General features: G+C 48.6%; 1 protein-coding gene across 1 annotated transcript in view; it reads left to right on the top strand.

Annotated features, from left to right (window-relative positions):
• Positions 1-407: 407 nt before the first annotated feature.
• Tbx5 (T-box transcription factor 5) overlaps positions 408-21,303 on the top strand; it is a 30,798-nt gene continuing 9,902 nt past the window's right edge. The window contains exons 1-6 of the mRNA XM_036171659.1: positions 408-554; positions 2,234-2,328; positions 4,382-4,501; positions 5,343-5,490; positions 8,801-8,953; positions 17,802-17,893. Of these exons, the coding sequence (XP_036027552.1) occupies positions 408-554; positions 2,234-2,328; positions 4,382-4,501; positions 5,343-5,490; positions 8,801-8,953; positions 17,802-17,893 (755 nt within the window). The remainder of the gene's footprint in view (positions 555-2,233; positions 2,329-4,381; positions 4,502-5,342; positions 5,491-8,800; positions 8,954-17,801; positions 17,894-21,303) is intronic.

Here is a 21,303-nt window from a genome sequence, read left to right as displayed (position 1 = left end):
AAAAAAAAAAAAAAAAGCTGCCATGGCTTCCCAAATTTGACAAAGACCATTTCTCAAAGGGGCGCTGGGTTTTTGTTTTCTGTTTTGTTTTGGGTTCCTACCCGATGGCTTCCAAAAATACCGTCGCCTTATCTTTATTGGCTCTTCCAGGAGTTCAGACAAATTTGACGGACAGCTCTCTTATCGCCCAGAGCTTGAGCAGGGGAGATGCGGGGGGCCTTGCTGCCTCCTCCCTGTCTGAAGCGGGTATTTCGCAAGCAAGTGAAATAATAAAAAGACTTTCCACAGCCTCCTTCAGCCCGGAGTGGAGGGTCAAACTGATGTCCGCGATGTCTCTAGACACTCTACAACTCTGTCTCTTGTCCTCAGAATAGAACCTCGCGCGGGCACAGGACCCCGGGCACACCATGGCCGATGCAGATGAAGGCTTTGGCCTTGCGCACACGCCTCTGGAGCCTGACTCCAAAGACAGGTCCTGCGATTCAAAACCCGAGAGCGCTCTGGGGGCTCCCAGCAAATCACCCTCATCCCCACAGGCCGCTTTCACCCAGCAGGTAAGAAAAGCCGGCCCAGGGCTCAGACCAAGGCCTGAGAGCCTAGCTCCCAGCTAGCGGTTGTTCCCCCACCCTCCTTTCCTGGGTAGTCTCATCCGATCTCCCCCAGCACCCCTCTATTCCAATCCACTTTATCGAGGCGTTTATCTTTATGGCCTGCGTATTTTAGAAACCTATTTACATTATTGGAGAGCTCTCAATTACCCGACTATTTGGGGTCAGCTAACAATGGCCCAGATAATTCTCTCCCAGCTGCCCCGGGTATGCCTTATTAAGGGTCGGGTCAGCGGCCGCTTCAGGCCGGCTTGAGCGATGGCTTGACCCCCCTTAGATCTTTCTTAGCCTTCGCCTCTGCCCGCCTGCTCTGCGCTGCTCGCCTTGCCCCTCACGCAACACCATTTATCTTGCTCCGGGGCCTGGAGGAGCGCCCTGACCCGCCGAGGAGAGCACCACCGGCACCTCGAGCCCTGAGCTCCGCCCGGTTGGAAGCTGGTTCCGAGTGGAGGGCGGGTGTCTTGTGAGCTGCACCCTGAAACGCCCAGCGCGCTGTAGGTGCTCCGGATAGATTTAAAATCTAGGTGTCACCAGGCACTGAGCAGGGAGACTTGACCGGGGAGATAGGTTTGATGCAGAAATCCGTCCTGGGGAGTTCTAGTCCCAGGTTCTCTCCTTAGCTTCACGTTTCCAAGAGGTGTGTGTGTGTGTGTGTGTGTGTGTGTGTGAAATAAAAGCAGAGAGGCATAAGAATGGTTGGGGGGGTTACAGATTTCTTTTAAAAAGGAAAAACAAATCTACTTTTTAGTCAATTGATATTTGTCTCAAAATGAAGATTTGTGTCTGTCTGCTTTGGTATCTGTTTTTAAAAACAACTCCCAGTTGAAAGGGGAAATGTTAAAAGGCTCTGGGCTGCCCTAAGTCAAAGGTTGGGCAGTGGTATGGGGAGGGCCTGGAAGAATTGGTAATATAGACACTGAGAATTAATTTTTGGTTTTGGTCCTTGGTGCGGGACGGGGTGGGGGTATTTTAAAATTGAAAATTTCCACAGAGTGGTTCACATGTACTGGAATCTCAGCACTTGGGAGGGTGAGGCAGGAGGATTGCCAAGAGTTTGATACCAGTACATGTGCTGCATCGTGAATTCCAGGCCTTCCTGGGCTGCAGAGTAAGACTTTGTCTCAAGTAATAATAATACTGAATAAGATCGAAAAATTCTTGTATGTTTACAGTCACACCCAGTGATGATTGACAGTAATGTATTTGCATAGCTGTGTGTTCTGCATCTGGGTGACTATACAAGAATATCCTAATGGGGTTTTCTAGATTGACAACCCCCCCAAACCATATCTCAGATAAAAACGGATCAAAATTAGCTGGCCTGGTCCTCTATGGAGGAGCACAGTGGTGGGAGATGATTCCCAGGCCTCAAGCTGGTGGAGGAGACAACAGGTACCTTGAGTGAGAGGTTGCTGGAAGCAGGTTCAAGCCTGCCTAGGGAATCCCAGGCAGATGCTTTGGGTTGTCCCAGAGTTCCTACCACTCCTCAGAAGTCAGAACCCCCTTTCTTTGAACTCATAGACTTCTGGGGGTAATAGAGAAGCGGCCTCTGCATACAGGGGGAGTTTGGGAAAAGATTGCCCTGTAAGGTTTCTCACCCAAAAAAATTTCTCTCTGTCTCTCAGGGCATGGAAGGAATCAAGGTGTTTCTTCATGAAAGAGAATTGTGGCTGAAGTTCCATGAAGTGGGCACAGAGATGATCATCACAAAGGCGGGGAGGTAAGCTGGCTCCTGGCATAGGAGGGCAGCCATTGAAGGCGAGAAAAGAGGAAGAGTAGGCAAGGAGAAAATAAAAATAGAACAGAGACAATATTCGATCAGAGTCCATTCTGGCTAAAGAGTCCTCGGCAAGACGGGGACCTACTCCAAAGGCTTACCTCTGGGTGGGATATTTCTTCCCTGTCTTATAGTAAGATTAAAGTGCACAGGGGCCTGAGTGAGCTATCTGAACAGGTAGGTTGAGAGAGAGAGAGAGAGAGAGAGAGAGAGAGAGAGAGAGAGAGAGAGAAGAAAGGCATAGAGAATGGAGAGCGTGGAGAGAAGGATTGTGAGTGGTTAGATTTGGACTTGATCCCTTGCCCCAACCCCTATTCCTACCTTCTCTGACCTTGGAATAATTCCAGGGTCCCACCCGCTGCCAATAGTCAAACCCTGAAACCGTTGAATGCATTTGCTACCTCTTCCATTGTTTATAGAGCCGGGGCGAAGCCTTTGAAACCAAGCGGAGGGCTCCCCGGAGCTCTGTACACAGACACGGATAAACACAGCCGATCAGCCATTGCGCAGGGCCCAGAATTGCTCTACAAGGCCGGCAGGAGTTTCAGCTAGAAAGGCTTGGCTTGGGCTGGGAGAAGGGTGGGGGGCGGCAGAGAAGTGCAAGGGCTGGGTCTCCGTTTGTGTGTCCCAGCCTGAGGAACCTACTCTTTGCTCCCCTGCCGGCTGATGCTACGTAGGTCCCTGAGCATCTAAGGGGTCCGGAGTCTGGCTAGAGCCAGCGTGTGAAGAGACAGAGGCCAGTCCAGTAGGCCCAAGCTGCCGGGTGTGTAAAGGCAAAGGGTGGAGTTGATTTTTCCAGATTCCGCGAGTTCTCCAGCCCAAGCCGCCCTCAATAAACTGACAACGGTGACGTTTATTATTTCTTGAAATTAAACAATGTCGACTCCCCCGCTCAGCCCAAGGCCCTGGTGAACTAGAAGGCGGTGGGTCTGTTTATATCAGACATCTGAGGTCCCCTTTCCCATCCTGCCCAGGAAGGAAAGTCCCAGCCGGCTGCCTTTTTCCCCCTCGCTGGAGCCGAGAGGATTTAACTATAAAAGGCTTGCAAAGTCAGTCTAGTGCCTCTCTCTGCCTGCCGGGCTAGGGCAGATAAACACGGGGAGGTCCAGGCTCTGGGCCTGCGACCGACCCACCGAGAGGCCCTCCTCACCGCTCTTCTCACGCTGCCACAACCTAGGTCCAACGACTTGGTCCGCACGAGCAAATCCAGTCGGATCCCCTGCTTTCTGAGGCGCTGTCCTCACCAAACCTTAAGGAAAAATTTCTAGTGGGGCCGTGGAATGGGGGAGCCCTAGCCATCCGAGTTCTGCACCAGTTGTGTGCCGTCAGTTTTCTAGTACAGCCTTCGGCTCTCTCTCAAACCGAATCTGGAAGGGTTTGGAATTTCTTTCCTGCGTGCCTGGGAGTTTGAGCTCCCCAGGGAAACCTGCCAAGCTCCGTGGAGAAATTGCAGATCATTTATGAGTAACCGCACGCTGGCGTTGCGGGGGTTGGTCACTAATCCAGCGAACTTGGGAACTACTTTGGCAGTCACAGTTAACCTGCACCTCTAAGGCCAGAGGACTAAAGTTAGTCTCCCAGGCGGTGTGTCCCCAGGGTGCTACCTTGGTTGGCGGGGCCGAGGGACCAGAGTGAGAAGATCTCTAGCTTCGTACTGAATGAGCGTCCTCCTCCTCACTCTGTTACCAGGCTCCCCAGAAAGCGACTCTCTAAACATAGCCGCCTATAAGCAGCGGTCTCCGGGTCCTATTTTTTTCCCCGAGGTGCCTGCTGCCGCTGCAGCTGCCTCCTTTTCCTTCTGGTTCTATTCTCCTCCCAGTAATTTCAGGAGAAACCCGGGGTGGATCTCACCGGGGATGGAGTGGGGCCAGTGCTCTTCAAGTCTCCAGGAATGGCTAAAAGATCAGGATCGGCTCTTCTGAGTATTGGCTTTAACCGCCGCCCTTCTTTCTCTGTGTGTGTTCCTCCTCTGTCTCCTTCTCCCTCTCTTTCGCAGGCGGATGTTTCCTAGTTACAAAGTGAAGGTGACTGGCCTTAATCCCAAAACGAAGTACATTCTTCTCATGGATATTGTTCCCGCGGACGACCACAGATATAAATTTGCAGATAATAAATGGTAGGTTCCAGAGTTCCAGAGGGCAGGAGAGGTGGGAGGGAAGAGCAATGTATATTCCACTCCCCAGCAACTGAAACAGTAAATGCATTATTATTATTATTATTATTGTTGTTGTTGTTGTTGTTGTCATTTTAGCTCCTACTAAGGCTTGACTTATGTGCCTACTCTATTACAGAGAAAAGGTCTGCAGCAACTAGCTCCCATTTCACAGCGATGAAAACTGAGGCTGCCAGGAAGTGAGGGGACCCTGTGTAGTACTTCTACACCCACATGGGCTCCACATTTTTATTTTACTTTATTTTTTGTAAAAAGCATATTGTTACCAAGTACTGGATATATTTCTGGGGGGCACAAAACCATTTACAGTTATTTTTTATGAGATACCTGCTTTGAACATGACTTTTTTTATGAAACTGCAAAACTGGCCCATGGCTTTACTGGTGAAGCGGTCGGGGAGAGGAGAGGCCATTCCTGGGCTCCCCTGCACTGCTCGGAGGCTGGAAGAGGATGGCTCCTTTGAAAACACTTAAGGAGTTCTCGAGAAGTTTGCACGTGCAGACTTTCAGCTTTCACCAATAACTTGTGGGCGGCAGAGGCCTCGAGGCCCCACACACTCCTAGAGCTGGGCTGGGGAGGAGATTGAAGGTAGGGGAAGAAGAACAGAGTTAGACCAGGGCTTTGGCTGGATACAGTGCGGGGTGCTTTGGAGCAACGGAGACTGTAAACATCTGGAGGAGACTAGCCTGTACCCTGAACAGCCCAGCTCCTTCATGGCAGCCCTCTTGGGGCCAGCTACCTCTGGGCCACGGAGGGCCCTTCAGCTCTGGTCTCCTTCACCCAGGTCTGTAACAGGCAAAGCTGAACCTGCCATGCCTGGCCGCCTGTATGTGCACCCGGACTCCCCGGCGACTGGAGCACACTGGATGCGACAACTTGTCTCCTTCCAGAAACTGAAGCTCACTAACAACCACCTGGACCCATTTGGGCATGTAAGTACCCTGCCTCCCATCAATGTGTGGACACCCCCAGCCCCATATCCTTACTTCTTCTCTCTGGGACTCTATCTTTTGGCTTCCAAACGTCTGTCTCCCTTTCCTTTTCTTCCTTCTCTTCTCTTCTCTTCTCTTCTCTTCTCTTCTCTTCTTCCTTCCTTCTTTTCTTTTTCCTTCCTTCCTTCCTTCCTTCCTTTCTTTCTTTCTTTCTTTCTTTCTTTCTTTCTTTCTTTCTTTCTTTCTTTCGGGTTCTGCTTCCCGAATTCCTTACTTCTCTCTCCAGGATTCCAGTTACAAAGCCCCAAGCTGTCCCCCAACTAGTTGGGACCCTCCCCCTCCCGAAGGCTGGAAGAGCCCCCAGCCCTTCCTCCATTTCTCTGTTCTGAAAACTCCCGTCTGACTTCCCGCCTTCATTCTCAGGTCCCCTCTTTGTCACGTTCTCAGTTCCACTTGTACCCAGCTCCTTCTTTTTCCTGTGTCTCCAGCACTCTCCAACTGAGGGGGACACTCTTTCCTCTGCCCTCCCCGTGGTCTATCCTAGGATCTGTCTTTCCTCTTCCCTGGGTGGCTGGAGAGCGGGTTTCAGGCCACCCTATTTCCAAGCCCTGATTTATAATTGAACTTTCCCAAGGGAAGGAGAGTGCGGGTCTCCTGCAATGCCCCTCTCTTACAGGTGGCAAGTGAACCCTGGTACTAGCCCCTCCTTTAAGCTTGGCGCTTTGGGGCATATAGATTTTATTTTCTCCTACTTTCCAGTCCCCTTTCCCCTGTCCATGCTTAGAGGAGACAAACAGAGACCAGAATCCTAAACCCGAAGTCTCTTTAGTTCTCAGAGAGAGGCCTGGTGAATCCCCCAAACTACATGGGGGTCTAGTGAATGAGTATAGTGTATGTATATCAAGTGTGTATAGTGAGTGAGTGTGTGTGTGTGTATAGTGAGTGCATACATCTCTCCCTGGTGATTAACTTCTTTCAGTGGGTTCACAGCCCAGCCTCACCCTTCTTTACCCAAAGAACAACAAACCACCAGCTTTTGGGAGAAATAGTCCAAAATCTCTTGATTGCTTTGGCTTTGAGTTCTGCATTTAGAGTCTTTTGATAGATGGTTCGACCTTTGGAAAGAAGATACTCAAGGTTGCTTTTGCAAAGGGAAGTCGGGAGGGGCAGAGTGTGCCCAAATTCATAGTTTGTTTGGGGACAGGGGAGTCATGGGGGTGGGGGGGATATAGTCTCCAGTTTAGAGAAATGAGGACCTGGGTAGAATGGACTTGGGGATAAGTTCCAATGTTGAATCTCCTCTTTCTAGGTGACAGTGGCTGAGGCCAACTGGGTCCTGGGGAGGGTACAGGCTCAGTGGCAGGCTGGTCCACTGAAGGGTTCTACATATGGGAGGAGAGAAGGCTGGATTGTGACTCCAGTGCATAAATGGCCCAGGGGCTCTCCTGGAGCATGGTTAGGAGGTTTGGGGGTATGTGCCCGTGGTTACTAACCAGGTACATTAAGTTAAGGTCCTGGGAGATCTGTCCATTTCCTTCCTCTGGCTGCCTCCTCATGAGTGCTGGGACTCTTCAGTGGTGGCTTCCATGGAGCCTTCAGCTGGCAACCGAGTCTGTCCCCCAATATTATTTCAGCTCTAAATTGCGCCTCTGTTTTTCTGACAGTGCTTTTTGGGGTCACTTTGGAGTAGACATCCAGGAAAGGTCCTTGGCCCTATCAACAAATACAGGCCACTTCGCAGGTTTTTTGTTTGTTTTTGTTTTTGTTTTGTTTTTAGTTCCTTCTCCACAGCCTAAGGAAAAAGAAAGAAGTACTCTACCCCAACTTTGAATCTAGAGTCACTCTGATGGAATTAGGGGCCATTAGATCACCCTCTTTCTGAAGTCTCTACAATGTCCCCAGCTGTCAAAGCAATTTGGTTAAGCCGGGTAGACGACAGCGCTGGCCCAGGGGCTGTGGCAGTCAATCTGGGGGCCCCAGTGCGTCTCTCTGTCGCCACACCACCAGGCTCACTATAAGCCATGGGAGGTGGCGTGTGTGTGTGTGTGTGTGTGTGTGTGTGTGTGTGTGTGTGTGTGTGTGTGATTAGAGATAGACGTACCCAGGCAGGAACAGAGGGCTTGTATCTCAAGGGCCTTGCTCAAGGGTTGGGCCAGGGGTTCTGCAAGCCAGGGTCAGCAATGAAAATAATCAGAGACACCAAGTGGAATCCCACCACTGGGAATTCTACCCCCCCACCCCCCGCTGTGGGAAAAGCAGGCCAGGTTGGGGGGGGGGAATGGGTAAATGCGGCATTAGAAAAGTTTTGGTGACTATTAAATGCAGTCACTCTCCCCACCCCACCCCCAGCATCAAAATATGCGCGTCATCTGGATGGCAAACCTGGTTTTATTACTACGAATGCTTATGCAGTTGTCCTGACTGCAGCCAGAATGTGCAACCAGAGATCCTCCTCCATCTCCTTCTCCTAATCATAGTAATGCGGTTGTAGCAATAACCACATCAGGAGGAGAAAGCCCCACTCGGAGCACCCTAGGAATGGAGAACACAACCCCCTTCCTAGCAGAGGTAGAGATCTGTCTTTGCGTCCCAAATGTAAAAGCCTCCAGGTCAACCAGTCGCTGCCTCAGTGGGGTTGACTGCAGGGGCACTTACTGTTTAGCAAGCCAGACTCCAGACTCAGCTCTCACCTATAAACAGCCCTCTCTCTCTCTCTCTCTCTCTCTCTCTCTCTCTCTTGTTGACTCCTCCTTTTCATGTTTCAAAACAAAGGACCTAGGTTTGAGGTTGATCTGGCTGGAGTTTCATCAGCACTTGGCCTTCCTCAGGAGTTCGAGGAGCCGGTGTGTGTGCCATGACTTTGTATGTATGCACATACGTTGTTCTTCCTGTCCTTCGAGGCCCCATTGATGTCCGGCTTTCCCAACCCCCACTGGTTCCCGCCTCCAGACTTGCCAGGCTCCCGTTGGGGGCGGGAAGTGCCCTTATACACAGAGTTAATTTATTAAGCAAACTTTATTAAGAATTCTGATTTACTGCCTTGTGTGCTTTGGGTAGGTTCCTGGAATATTACCTTGACTTTCTTATGTGGAAATTGTCATTTTTGAAATGTTTCTTTTAAATGAAGTCACTGGCCCCTTTTCAAAACAGAAGAGAAAAAAAAAGACTATTTTTTTTCTTTCTGAGAGCCTATATAATAAAGCTAATTGGCAGCGAAGATGGGGGAGGAGTAACGATCTAGCTGGAAACAAAGGGAGTTTTGATTTTTTTTTCTTCTTCTGACAATCTCATTTTCTCTGTTATTTTTTAGATTATCCTGAACTCCATGCACAAATACCAGCCCCGATTACACATCGTGAAAGCAGACGAAAATAATGGATTTGGTTCAAAGAATACTGCGTTCTGCACCCACGTCTTTCCGGAGACCGCGTTTATCGCTGTGACTTCGTACCAGAATCACAAGGTAAGCCCCAGTCTCTGGGAGCTGGGAGCCGGCAGCCTGGGGCCGCTGGACGCATGCGCTAGGTCTTCACCGGAATGCAGTCTTTAAAGACTGAGGGTGGGTCCACAGACCTGTAGCCTCAGCTTCTATTCTCCTCCAGGGACCTGGGCAGGGGTCAAGTTGAAGCAGTTCGAATTATATTCATGGTGGGGGAGGATCTCTCTCACGCACCCTTTCCTAGTTAGAACCAAACTTGTTATGCACTTAATTGGTGCGGGCCAACGCGAGCCTACAGAAAGGGTGGGCATAAAGGTGCCTGGCTTAATGCTACCCTTGGAGAGGATTGTCTTTTCTGTTCAGAGACCAGTGCCCTGGTTTTTAGAGGCCCTTCAAGTGGCAATGGGGCAGGTGGCATAGCCAAGGCTAACATGTGTGTGTGTGTGTGTGTGTGTCTCCCTTCATGTGAGCTCAGTGAGGGCCGACTCCCCTTTATGGACTCTGCCCCCTACCCCCCCTCAATCTGGGTAAAGTTCGCTATAGATTGTGAGGCTGGTAGCACAGGCCATAGAAGGGTCATAAGCAGGCTTAATTCCGGGTCATCCAATGGAGGTCATTCTGGTGCTGGCTGGCGTGGTAGATAATGCCTCAACCAATCCTGAGGGCAGTCTCTGAATCCAGACTGTAAGGCCCGGGACTGTGATGGATGGTCCCTTCCAGATCGAGGGAGAGCTTCCTTCCCTTGCCCCTGAGGAAACCCCTGCCCCCTCCCCAACACAATTACCTCTTAAAAGGAAAAGAACAGAGCTGACCTCACCAAGGGCAAAATGGTGAGGTCAGCTGCCCCATGACTTAGGGAAACTAAGTCTACCCTGAGTCGCACTTCCAGAGATTGGCTCCCTCCTTTGGTGACTCTGGCAAACCCAACCCCTCTGTGGCCAAGTCACTGCTTGAAGGTTCCCAGACCATCCACAATGGACACAAATACCTCACCCACCTCCCACTCAGGGGAGCCTAGGTTCCTAGAGCAAGGGTAGGATGTCTGTGTGTGTGTACACATAAAATGACCTTTAAAAAAGTGGGTCTCTGGATCCGTGGCATGGTCTGAGTCCCGTCATGATGATGTTATGACATCTGCACTGTGTGCGAGCTGTGAATATTCACTGTCCCTTCCCTTCCCTCCCATGGCTGTTGTTAACTTCATACAGTATACACTTTTTGTTTTTGAGCATGCTGATGTTTGAACTCACAGCTTCAAGCATTGCTAAGTGTACATCCTGCCACTGAGCTGCATTTCTGGCCTCTTGAAGTTTGCTATGTCACCACGTGTGACGACATGTGGATATACCCCCAACACTGTCATATTTCTCTCGCTGTGTGTATGTGTGTGTGTCGGGGTGGGGGGCGGTGGTTACCCATGTGCTATGGTTAGTTTGTCCAGGTCACAGGACAACGTGTGGGAGTTTGTTCTTTTTTTTTTTTCCTGTCTTTTTCTGAGTCCCGGGATTTGAACTCAGGTCTTCATGCTTGGAGGCAGGCACCCTTACTTACTGAGCCATTTTGCTGCCCATGTATGAGTTTTGAGCACAGTCTAAAGATCTGCCAGTGTGGGTCTGCAGCCACGCTTTTGGGTGTGTGTTTGATGACTGCACAGGGACTCCCCCACCTACAGGAATTGTTTCCTGTATTAGTTGGGTGTGGGACTCCAGTTGAACCGCACATGGAGGCCTTTTTAGCCAGGTGAAGAGGTTTTGGACACACCAAAGAGGGGGGTTCACAGGAGGCAGGTTTTTGCCCCCCATCTTCCTCAGGATTTTTCCTACTTCTTACCTGTGGAGTCCCAAAGTCGTTCATTTATTTTGTGAAGAGCCCAAAAGTGATACACTTCCCAGTCAAGTTCAAGACCCTAGAAAACATTCCTCGGGTGGATATACGATGTGTGACTGAAATAACTGGGCCATGGTTTCTTATGATTTGTGGACAGCGTCTCCTGCTTTATTGTCCCAGCTGGAAGGGGTGTTGAGAAGGCTGAGGGCATGGGTAAACCAGCTGAGATGTTAACACCATGTGGATTAAGGGGTGGACCCGGAGAGGGGGGAGGGGCAGAGTGCTCAGGCCCAAAGGCAGAATCTAACTCAGTGTCCCATCTATAAAATGGGAATCTCAACAGCATCCACTTCATGAGGTCCTTGGGAGTATTATGTAAGATAATCACAAAAAAATCCCTGAGGATGGCCTAAGCGTCATGATGAGGTAATTGTGTGGCTCTAGCCACTGGTCAGTTTGTTTGCCGGTCAGCTCTGTTCAAAATTTTCAATTTTTTTTGGGGGGGGGAGGAGAACTCTTTGCCTGCTCACCATCACTCCTTGGTTATATTAAAATCTGAATGACTGTCATTTTAAAATTAGGTCTGTTATTGTGGTTGAAAAAAATAACTGGTCCTTGTGATCATTGTCAGTCAAGAACTTACTTGTTTTGTTTTGGATGACAGAATTTGGGAGGGGATATCCTGGGTGAGTGTCCAGCCAGGAATACCTGAGGAATGCAAGCTGCTGTTTGGGAAGGGGTTCAAAGATCTCAGTGTCCCTGGGACACTTTTTCCAGGCCAGCCAGGTGCCAGATAGGGACTAGTATGTGGCAGGGCTCCTTTCTTAGGCAGTAAGGCACCTACACACCCTTTCAGCACAGGACTCGAGCTGTTTCCTCAGCCCAGCTGTGATCCTAGGCTGGATTTGGGAGTTATTTCCCCAGATGTTTGAAAGCCTGAAAAAGAGGGGGAAAAAAAAGATATTTAAAAAAGACTCTTCTCCAGCCACGACATTCACTCCGGGAAACACATTTTTGTTTGGGTTCTTTTGGAGGTTGTCAGCAGCCCCCAGCACACTGCCTAGAAATATGTAGGTGTTAAACACAAGTCACTCGGGCATTTCATTTCCCGGCTCTTACTACAATGGCTGTGTATGCGAGCATGCGTACCCCCCAACATTAACTGACTTTTCCATTCCAAGGCACTTTCTTCCAGCTTAAGTCCTTGTGTATGGAGTCCATATTTATGAGGTACGAGCTTTCTGGTCTGGACCAGGAAATGAAGCCCCTAATAGAGAGACATAATTAAGATTTTTTTTGGCTCTTGTGAGCTGGTTCCTCCCCCCCCCCCGAAAGCAAGAATTTGCAACAATTATTTTCATTAATTTTTACAACTGCTGTCTCACCAGTTGGAACCCACATTTATATTTGTTCCCCCACCCCCTTCTCCACTCTCTCCTTCGCCGGATATCCGGTTTTAGGCTGATTTTGGAAGGGAGTGCATTTGTATGTTCAATAGAAGTAGCTTTCCCTGGAGCATTTGGGTAGGTGCAAGGCTTCCAGGTGTGCGGATTTGGGGCCTCATAAGCTGACGTGCAGCCTACAGTTTATAGACTGGTTTAGAGTGTAGGAGGCTGTGTGCAAAATTAGGTGTGTTTCACCACAGAGTCTGTCGAGAAGGATTCTCAAAAGGATGATTCTGTGTGTGCGCACGCATGGGTGTGTGTGTGTGTGTGTGTGTGTGCCTGTGTGTGTTGTTTATGCCTGTGGTGTGTGGGTGTGTGTACGTATGTGTGGTGTGTGTACACATATGTTTATACACACACACACACACACACACATATATATATACATATGTGGATGTTTGTCTGTGGTGGGTATGTATATGTGTGCGCATGCGCGCATGCACGCATGTGCATGTGTGTGTGTGTGTGTGTGTGTGTGTGTGTGTGTGAGCATGTGTGTGCTATGCACACAAGTGGAGATGAGAACTTGAGGGGGTCGATTCTTTCCTTCCCTCCTATTGGTCCTAGGGATAGAGCTCAGGTTGCCAGGCTTGGAGACAAGCACCTTTACCAGCTAAACCACCTCACTGGCCCTGCCTTCTCTTTGAGACAGGGTCTCTCACTGAATCCAAAGCTTAGCAATTGGCTAGACTGGCTAGCCAGTGAGTTCCTGGGGATCCTGCTGTCTCTGTACCCCTAGATCCTGTGCTAGAGGCAATTTACCACTGACCCATCACCCAATCCTCCCTAGCAATGCATATAACCTGGAGATGTCTATGCAGTCCCTACAAGAAGAGCAGCTGGGGTGTGGCCCAGCACTGAGCAAAGGACCAGTGTGTGCAAGGCCCTGGGTTCTGTTCCCAGCACTGCCTTAAAGGACATATTCAAAATCAATACATTTAAGTGTATCTATAACTATTTTTTATCCTATGCAAAGGTTTTTTTTGTTTGTTTTTTGTTTTGTTTTGTTTTGTTTGTTTGTTTGTTTGTTTGTTTGAGACAGGGTTTCTCTGTGTAGCTTTGGAGCCTGTCTTAGATCTCACTCTGTAGACCAGGCTGGCCTGGAACTCACAGAGATCCACCTGCCTCTGCCTCCCAAGTGCTGGGATTAAAGGAATGTGCCACCAACGCCCAGCCTTGTTTTGTTTTTAAACAGAGTGTCAGGGGCCTCGAACTCATGCCCCCCTTGCTTCAGTCTAGTGTGTGGTGGGATTACAAGTGTGAGCCACCATGCCTGGCTGCTTTCATAGTTTTGTACAAATTAAGGAACAGTGAAATTGTGAGTGACCTGAAGTGACATAGAAAGAATCAATGTGAGCAATAAAGTATTTTGTGTGTGTGTGTGTTTTAGCTGTTTTTGACTTTTTGAAAAATGAGTGTTTGAGTATTATGTCTGCATGTACGTTGGTGCATATATGTATGCCTGGTGCCCATAGGAGCCAGAATAAGGCATCAGATACCGGGGAACTGGAGTTACAGGCACTTGTGAGCCACTATATGGGTGCTGGGAATCAAACATGGGTCTTCTGGAAGATCAGCCAATGCTCTTAATTGCTGAGCCATTTCTCCAGCCCAGCAAAAAGCTTTTAAAAATTAATTTTTTTTAGCTAAAATAAAGCCCACATTTTTCATTTTTTCCTTTGACCAATTTTTGGGTCCCAAGTTCTTAGTGGGACAGTGGTGTTCTGGGCTCTGATGTAGCCCTGGATTCACAGCCTTATTTATCCTCAGTGTTACAGTGATTGGCAGGGCTCTACTTCAGGGGCTGGGGCTGGGGTGGGGGGGGGGGGTGGGAATGCGGGACTGAGAATCATTCCATCCTGTTAAAATGACCTAGTTATTGTTATTTTGTTTCTTTATAATAGAGTCTCATGTAGCACAGGCTGGCTTTGAACTCAGTTCAAGTCAATGACCTTGAACTTTTAATCCTCCTGCCTCCACTGCCCGAGTGATGCAATCACAGTTGTGTGCCATGTGCTTTATTCATGCTTCTGCAATCGGACCCAGGACTTTCTATATGCTAGGCATATGTTAACTAAGCTGCATACCAATTCAAATTATTATTATTATTATTATTATTATTATTATTATTATTATTATTACAGGGTCTTGCTCTGTTGCCCAGACTAGCCCCAAACTCTTGATCTTCCTGCCTCAGCCTTCAAAATGCTCAGATTACAGGTATGTGCCAGCATACATGGCTTTATGTGATCAAGTTTTCAGTTAATCTTTGCAAATTCATTTAAAAAAGTTTGTCCTTCATTGGATTGTGGATTGTGCTTTTTGACAAAGTCTTAGAAGAACAGGCAGACCTCTGAATTCAAAAACACACATTTCAAAGACCCATTTTCTGAAATGATTTTTAGACTCTGGCTCACACTGAAGGGTCAAGACAAAAATCAGAAAGGGACAGGCATGGTCATGCAGGCCCGTGGCGGCCATATCAAGGAGGCTGAGGCAGGAGGATCAAAAATTAGAGGCTAGAATCCAGGAGAATCCAGGCATGCCAGAGTTACTTGGTAGTCATTAAGAAGATGACAAACTCTGTTGACATCCACAGGAAGTTCTGAAACCAAAGCCTGCCTTCTGGATTTAAGGAGAAAATCGATGCCATTAGAGAAGGTTCTAGAACGAAATAGTCCTGAACTAAAACTCTCTCACAGAGAACTAGAGAGTTCATGGATGGGATTGAGTCTCTTTCTGTGTCCATCTAATTCAAACACTGAGAACTGTCTCATCCACTCAGCTGTGCACACACTTCAGAAAATGAACCTTGCCTTCCCAAGCCTAATGAGCCGAGTTGAATCCCTGGGACCCACAGGGGTGGAAGGCTAACACTGACTCCCACAAATTGTCCTTTGTCCTCCACACCAATACATCACCCCCACCCCCACTTAAATAATTTTATGATAAATTTAATAACTTCTCTTAGGGCCAGTGAGATGATTTAGCTTGCAATGTATCCACTGAGCAAGCTTGGGGACCTGAGTTCAATTCCTAGAACCTGTGCAAAGGCAGAAAGAGAGAATCACCTCCATGAGACCCTCCTCTGACCTCCATATGTGCTGTGGCATGCACACAGACACAAATACACACACAGTAACAATAATAATAAATAGGGGCTGAGAAGATGGCCCAGTTGGTAAGAGCACACATACCGCTCTTGCAGAGGACTTGAGTTTGGTTCCCAGCACCCGCATCAGGTGGTTCACAACTACCTATAACTTTAGCTCCAGGGGATCCAGTGCCCTCTTCTGGCCTCTGCAGGAACCTGCACCCATGTGCACAAACACACAACACACAGAGATACACATAATTTAAAATAAGATAAATCTTTTTTAAAAATAATGGTTGATTTTAAAATATTTCATAAATACACATGTTCCCTCCCTCGGTTTTGGTTTTGTTATTTTGTTTGTTTGTTTTGGTGTGTGTGTGTGTGTGTGTGTGTGTGTGTGTGTGTATGTTTATGATTTTTCAAGGCAGGGTTTCTCTGTGAAACATCCTTGGCTGTCTTGGAACTTGATTTGTAGACCAGGCTGGCCTAGAACTCACAGAGATCTACCTGCCTCTGCCTCCTGAGTGCTGGGTGCTATGCCCAGCCGCCCCCCTCATTTTTTATTAACTAGGTCTGTTTCTGCAGCTTGTTTATTCTCCACCCCACCCCTGATCGATCCCATCCGTGAACTCTCTAGTTCTCTGTGAGCGAGTTTTAGTTCAGGACTAGTTCGTTCTAGAACCTTCTCTAATGGCATCGATTTTCTCCTTAAAACAAGAAGGCAGGCTTTGGTTTCAGAACTTCCTGTGGATGCCAAAAGAGAGTTTGTTCCCCCCCTTTTAAAAAAATTTTTTTTTGTTTTTCGAGACAGGGTTTCTCTGTGTAGCTTTGCGCCTTTCCTGGAACTCACTTTGTGGCCCAGGCTGGCCTCGAACTCACAGAGATCCACCTGCCTCTGCCTCCCGAGTGCTGGGATTAAAGGCATGTGCCACCACTGCCCAGCAAGTTTGTTATTTTTTTATCGAACACCAAGTAACTCTGGCACACTTGGCTTCTCCTTTGTCATACGGAGTTGTGAGGACAATATTTCTGAGTAAAATAATTTTGAATAAAAAGGGAGTTGATTTTAACAAAAACTGTAGCTAGGTATGGGGGCTCATACTTGTAATCCTGTAATCCTAGCACTTAGAATTACCTTAGGCTGGAGGCCAGCCTGAGCTACATAGTGAGACCTTGTTTCAGAAAAACAAAAGTAAGAATTAAAAAAAAAATCTTAAATGGGATCTGGCTTGGCAGACAAAGTCCTTGTGGCATACACCTGAGGTCTGGAGTTTGGATCACTAGCAACCACACAAATGCTGAGATGTCATGGCTGGGGCACCTATAATCACATTACTTTGGAGGTGGAGACAGGAGGAACCTCAGGGCATCTGGATAGCTAGGCCAGTTGAATCTGCAAGCACTGGGCTTATGGGAAAGACCCTGCCACACCAGATAAGGTGAAGAAAGACCCAGGAAGAAGCCTAGTGTCAACTTTGGCTCCTCAGTTGCATGCTCCTAAACATGTGAACATGCATGCATGCACACAGGCATGTATACACACACATACATGTAAAGAAAACAAAACAGACCCCAATTTAAGCGAAGCAGTGTATGGACACTCAGATGTGGCTGTGGCCCCCAAGGGGAACCCTGAGCCACCTATGGTAGTCATAATGCTCTGGTGCCTGTCATGTGATTCTGCGTGACAGTTAAACTCATACACAACTTTTAGGAAACACTTGTAGCAAATTCCATATGGAGGAGATCTGCCACCTGGATCCACTATTCCATTGATGCTAATATAATATGTGTTGATGGCTTAAATTAAAGTGTTGGGCCTTGAACCAAAACATGAAAAAACACACAGTTCTGCTTCAGGGTTGTGACACAGATTTTAAAGACAGAGTTCCCACTTCCTTGCACACAGAGGGCCGGAGCCATGGGACGGCTACCATCTGCAGGAGGTTCAGATGTTGGTGTTTATCGTACTGGACAGTGTTTGACACCTGGGCTAGTCAGTGCTGTCTGCAAAATGGTGAAATGGGGCATGACCGGCCCTTTGAAAGCAATGATCAAGATGTGTTTTCTGCGATCGGGAGATTACCACATTGTGCGGGATATGCAGTCACCACGTCAACACTCACGGCTTCCTAAGGAAGAAGAGCCAAATGTTGAGGCTTCCTTTTCCTTTGAAGTGCAAAATGCTCAACACACACATGTGCATGTATGTGCACACACACACACACACACACACACACACACACACACACACACGCGATGCAGAATATGACTCCAATTAATGAGTAAACCAAATGCAGGTTTTCCACTTCCTTTTCACAACCGTCTGACCTAGGGCATTTTTCAAAGCCTCCATTCTGATGGGGAGTCCCTGACTATGACAGGCTGTATTGTGTCCAGAGCCTCTTTTCCACAATGTTTGTTATGTGCACTTGTCCCAAGGTCCTCCTGTGTGGTAATCAAATGTGAACTAACTTGCTCTCCTTCCTCCTCCTCCTCTCAGATTACACAGCTGAAAATCGAGAACAACCCCTTCGCCAAAGGCTTTCGGGGCAGCGATGACATGGAACTGCACAGGATGTCTCGGATGCAAAGGTAAGAAATCGGGTCAAGATGCGCCCCACAAGCACCCCCCCCCCCCAGCATTGCTGCCATCCAACCGAGAAAGAGATCTCTCATTCCCTTCTCTCTGTCTCTGTCTGTCTGTCTGTCTCTCTCTGTAAGTTAAAGGTCAACACAGGTACCTTCCTCAATCCCTCCTCTACCTTATTTTTTGAGACAGAATCTCTCACCAAACCTGGACTCCCTGATTCAGCCAAGCTGGCTGGCCATGGAGCTCCAGGGATCCTCCTGTGTCTATTTCCCCACAACCGGGATTGCAGACCAGCCTCACCACGCCTGGATATTGCCATGGGAACTCAGGTCCTCAAGCTTATGAGGCAGGCACATTACAAAAGAGCCATGTCCCCGGCCCCCAGCCCCCTTTTCTGATAACCTTTATGATCTGGATGGATGCTTTCAGGCAGTCTGCAGTGTGAAAGTCTGTGTGGGAGACGAGAATCCAGCTGGCCAGGGACCCAAAACTGTATGCTTCCTCTTCCTTATGTCCTTCCCCCTCGTGAAACCCTCCCACTTCTCCTCTCATCCATCTCAGCTGATGAAGGCTGTTCTTTCGGCAACAGCTTTCCATAAACGAGAGAGAAGTGAACAACTCCATTTCCTGGAGGTTGAAACACAGACCAACTTGACACCAGGTGGTGTCCAGGGCACCTCAGGGGGTGGGGTGCGAGTTGGGAGCCAGTGCTAAAAATCAATTGCTAGTTTTACATATCCTGTGGTCGCAGTCGCTGATATGACAAATAGAAAGGGAACCAACAGAGAGAGGGAATCGGGTCTGATTGAAGTGTCTGAATGAGCAGTGTGTCGATTATTCTCTCAACTTCCAGCTCGACCTGCCGCAGGGCAAGAGAATGAGAAATCACATCTCTATCCCCTTGATCAAATGTGTGTGTGTTCATGTATATGCATGCATGTGTATCTGTGTGCTTGTGTGTGTGTTCATACACACACACACACACACACACACACACACACACACACACACACAGATATACATCCTCTCTTTCTCTCTGTCTCTCTTCCCCTCTCAGTGTGTTGTTTAGTGATTCAGAATAAAATGAAATCATTGATGACACCCTGGAAGAGAAGGAAAGGGGAAAGTCAGTTAGTATCGAGACATGGTCATTCAAAGAAGGGTGAAGGATCAACCACAGAGAGAAGGGTGGAGACCCCATGGTCTTGGAGTCTAAACACTGGGCTAATAACCGTGTGCTCTGAAATTAATTTAATTAAAAGTATTATTTTATTTGTCTGGATATTTTCCCTGCATATATGTTTATGTACTATGTACATTCAGTGCCCAGGGAGGCCAGAAGAGGGTATCAGACCACTTGGGGTTACAGATGGTTGTGAGCTGCCAGGTGGGTGCTGGCAATCAAATCCAGGTCCTCTGGAAGAGCAGCAGGTGCTCTTAACTGCTGAGCCCTCTCTCCAGCTCCAGGAATATTTAATTCAACATTCTCAAAAATGCAGTTTTAAAATCTGCACTTGGTGTAGTTCTAGGGTCAGAGGAGCCTGTGCCAACAAAAATCTCATCTAAGCAGAGATGGATACAACTACCTGAGGCCCCCAGACAGCCAAGTTCAGAGCCACATCCCACGCTGGTGGTGGCTTTGCTATAGAGGGGGCAATGGCCACCCTGAAGCCCTGTCTGAGAGCTACAGGTGAAGTTCAACCTGGACCACCTTGTAGAAGCCCAGGCCACCAAAGGGTCTTAGCATCACCCACCTCCCCCATCCTTCCTACAAGGGAATATGGTGAACTGAAGAGTTCAGGAGGCAACCTCCTTCTCCAGCCTCACTGGTCCTGAGGAGTGGGTCTCTTTCTGTGCTGAGGATCGAATCCAGGGTCTTACACACGATAATAACCCCATGCTCTGCTGCTGAGCTCCTCTCTCAGCCTGATTCTTCTTGGTGCATCTTAGTATTCAGTACCCATCTCCTGCCAGACTGAACTCCAACCATCACCCTCCTTAATGGTGGCAGCCTCTTGACTTACACTGACGGCGGCCCCTTTCTCCTCCGGAGTCTTCTCCAGGCAGTCCCACAGAGAGCCTTGGAAAACAACCAGACGAGATCACTGTACACACGAGAACTTCTCAGGTTCCCATCACTGTGGAAGGAGGTCCGGCAGACCTCTTACCACTGACCGACCACACCCTTCCCATCAGGCCCTGCTACCCACTGGCTCTGTTCCCTTGGCTCATGGTTAAGCAGGCACTCTGGAAGTGTTTGATTTTTCTTGTTTGTAGCCCTGGGACCTGTGTTCAGTTTGTCCCTGATCCTTCCTTTCCCTTCCCTTGACTCTCTTCCTTCCTTCACTAGTTTTCAATTGCTGCACCCTGCTCTTTGGAAGGTCATAGGAACAGGTGTCACACACAAAGGGAGAGGCAGGTGGAGAAAGGACAGCTAGGGCGCATGGATGGTCTAACCTGTCCTCCCCACCACCCCTATTCTGGTTTGAGTGTGTCTCTTTCTGTTCAGGCGTCCGATGGGAAAGAGGAAAAAGGAAGGGGCGAGGGGACTAGTCATGGCTGCTTGTCATGTGGGAGCCCGTCTCTCAGCCTAAGAACCATAGGTCTTTGTGGTCATCTGAGGAGCTGGGAAACTGAGAGAAGGCTGGACCTTCTGAGGGATTAGACAGGGTGTGCCATCATCCAGCTCTTTGCAGGTGGCCTTAGGGGCAGTGACAGAGGGAAAAAAAGTGGCTGAAGTAGCAGAGTTTCCAGGTCAATCAAAACTGGGGTTACCCTTTGCTCTGGGTCTGTCGCTGGGCGACTCTGGGAAAGTGAGTTAACCTTCCAGAGACTCGATATTCCCACTTGTGAAATGGGCACAAATAAGTGTAGTCTATACATTTTAAGGGTCTTATAAGTGCATGCCTTTAGTCCCAGCACTTGTTAGGCAGAGGCAGATGGATCTGTGTGAGTTCGAGGCCAGCCTGGTCTACAAAGCCAGTTCCAGGACAGCCAGAGATGTTACAGAGAGAAATCCTATCTCAAAAAACCCAAAACAAACAAAGATTACTTAAGAAATGCCCCCAGGGAACCTGGATCCTAGTCCATTCTCAGGACACTTTCCCTGACTTGGGGGAAATCTCCCTTGGACTCTCAGTTCTAACTTTGTTCAGAATTTATTTTGGGCTGTTGTCCCAGCCCCCAGGTTGCAGCAGGTAGTGACAAGCGAGGCCTGTGGCTCTTCCAGTCAGCTGTGATAAAGGCCGGCTCACTGTTAATCTTGTAATTCTGTTTCCTGTCCTCCACACACTCAGTGACAGCTGACTGGAAGAGGAGGAGGAGGAGGAGGAGGAGGAGGAGGAGGAGGAGGAGGAGGAGGAGGGATGAGAGAGAGGCAGGCTTTGCTCTGGAGACCTGTGCAGCTCTTCCA

This window comes from Onychomys torridus, chromosome 22, assembly GCF_903995425.1.
Source record: "Onychomys torridus chromosome 22, mOncTor1.1, whole genome shotgun sequence".
NCBI classification, from domain to species: domain Eukaryota; kingdom Metazoa; phylum Chordata; class Mammalia; order Rodentia; family Cricetidae; genus Onychomys; species Onychomys torridus.
The sequence above is the reverse complement of the archived record's forward strand: the minus strand, read 5'-3'. Positions and strand labels throughout refer to the sequence as shown.